Source organism: Buceros rhinoceros, unplaced genomic scaffold (assembly GCF_000710305.1).
Source record: "Buceros rhinoceros silvestris isolate BGI_N320 unplaced genomic scaffold, ASM71030v1 scaffold15163, whole genome shotgun sequence".
In the NCBI taxonomy this organism is placed as follows: Eukaryota; Metazoa; Chordata; class Aves; order Bucerotiformes; family Bucerotidae; genus Buceros; species Buceros rhinoceros.
The window spans coordinates 1,010-1,937 of record NW_010403133.1 but is presented as its reverse complement, the minus strand read 5'-3'; the positions used below and the strand labels follow the sequence as shown (position 1 = coordinate 1,937).

General features: G+C 60.5%; 1 protein-coding gene across 1 annotated transcript in view; it reads left to right on the top strand.

Moving 5' to 3' along the window:
• The window catches only part of LOC104490592 (pancreatic secretory granule membrane major glycoprotein GP2-like), a 7,748-nt gene extending 7,510 nt beyond the window's left edge, over positions 1-238 (top strand). The window contains exon 10 of the mRNA XM_010132896.1: positions 155-238. Within this exon, the coding sequence (XP_010131198.1) occupies positions 155-238 (84 nt within the window). The remainder of the gene's footprint in view (positions 1-154) is intronic.
• Positions 239-928: the final 690 nt, after the last annotated feature.

Here is a 928-nt window from a genome sequence, read left to right as displayed (position 1 = left end):
CGTGGTTCTCGTTGTGTGCGTTGCTAGCCCCAGCGGGTGTCTTGCGAGAGGGACAACCAGCAGCTCCCTGCCCAGAGAGCTCGGCCCGCTCCGTTTGAAGAGGGATTATTCCAGGGAGCTCATGGCATTTCTCGCTTTTGGCTTATTCCCAAAGCTGAACCCCTGGAGTCTGGGCCGTAGCGACTCAGTCCCCCCACCCCCGCCGCTGGGCTGGTCCAGCACCAAAGGCCATCTCTAGCGAGGAAGGGGCAGCTCCACCCTGGCTGAAGGCAGCTCATGGGCTCTCTTCTCACCCGGGAAGAGCCCCCGGGGAAGAAGATCGCTTCACCACCATGGAGGAGCTTCAGCCTGGAGGGACTTGGGCAGAAGGGATGTCCCCAGAGCTCCTTGCCCAAGGCAGGCCATTAGGAATGAAAGGGCCAAAGCAGAGAGCCCTGCTTGGGTGGATCACGCCCACCAGAGGGTAAACTGAGGCGCGGTAAACTGAGCTCACGTCCTCCCCAGAGAAGCTGCGTCCACCAGGAGTGAAGCTCGCTCTCAGCGGGTGCAGGCACAGGCAGGGAGGCAGGTGGAGCCAGCAGCTAGTCCTGGGAGACTGTGGTGGTTTTGTTGAGTCTGAAGACATAGGAGAGGGAGCCAGTGGTCTCCTTCACCTTAGGGCGGTAGAGCACAACCAGCCAGACGAATATGAAGATTCCTGCAGGGAAGAAAGGCAGACACTCAGGAGCAGCAGGAGATGGTGGGAAGCATCCTGCCGGGATGCGGCCGGCACTTCGCTGCCGCCTCTAGGGCATTCCTCCAGCTCACTGCTGTTCCTGCAGGAGGGTCTCCCCATGCTTCAGGTGAGCCGTTTGGCCGAGACATGGCCCTGAGCGGATAATGTCCCCAATCTTGTGCTACGGAATGGCTTCCCTGGAGGAAAACCACC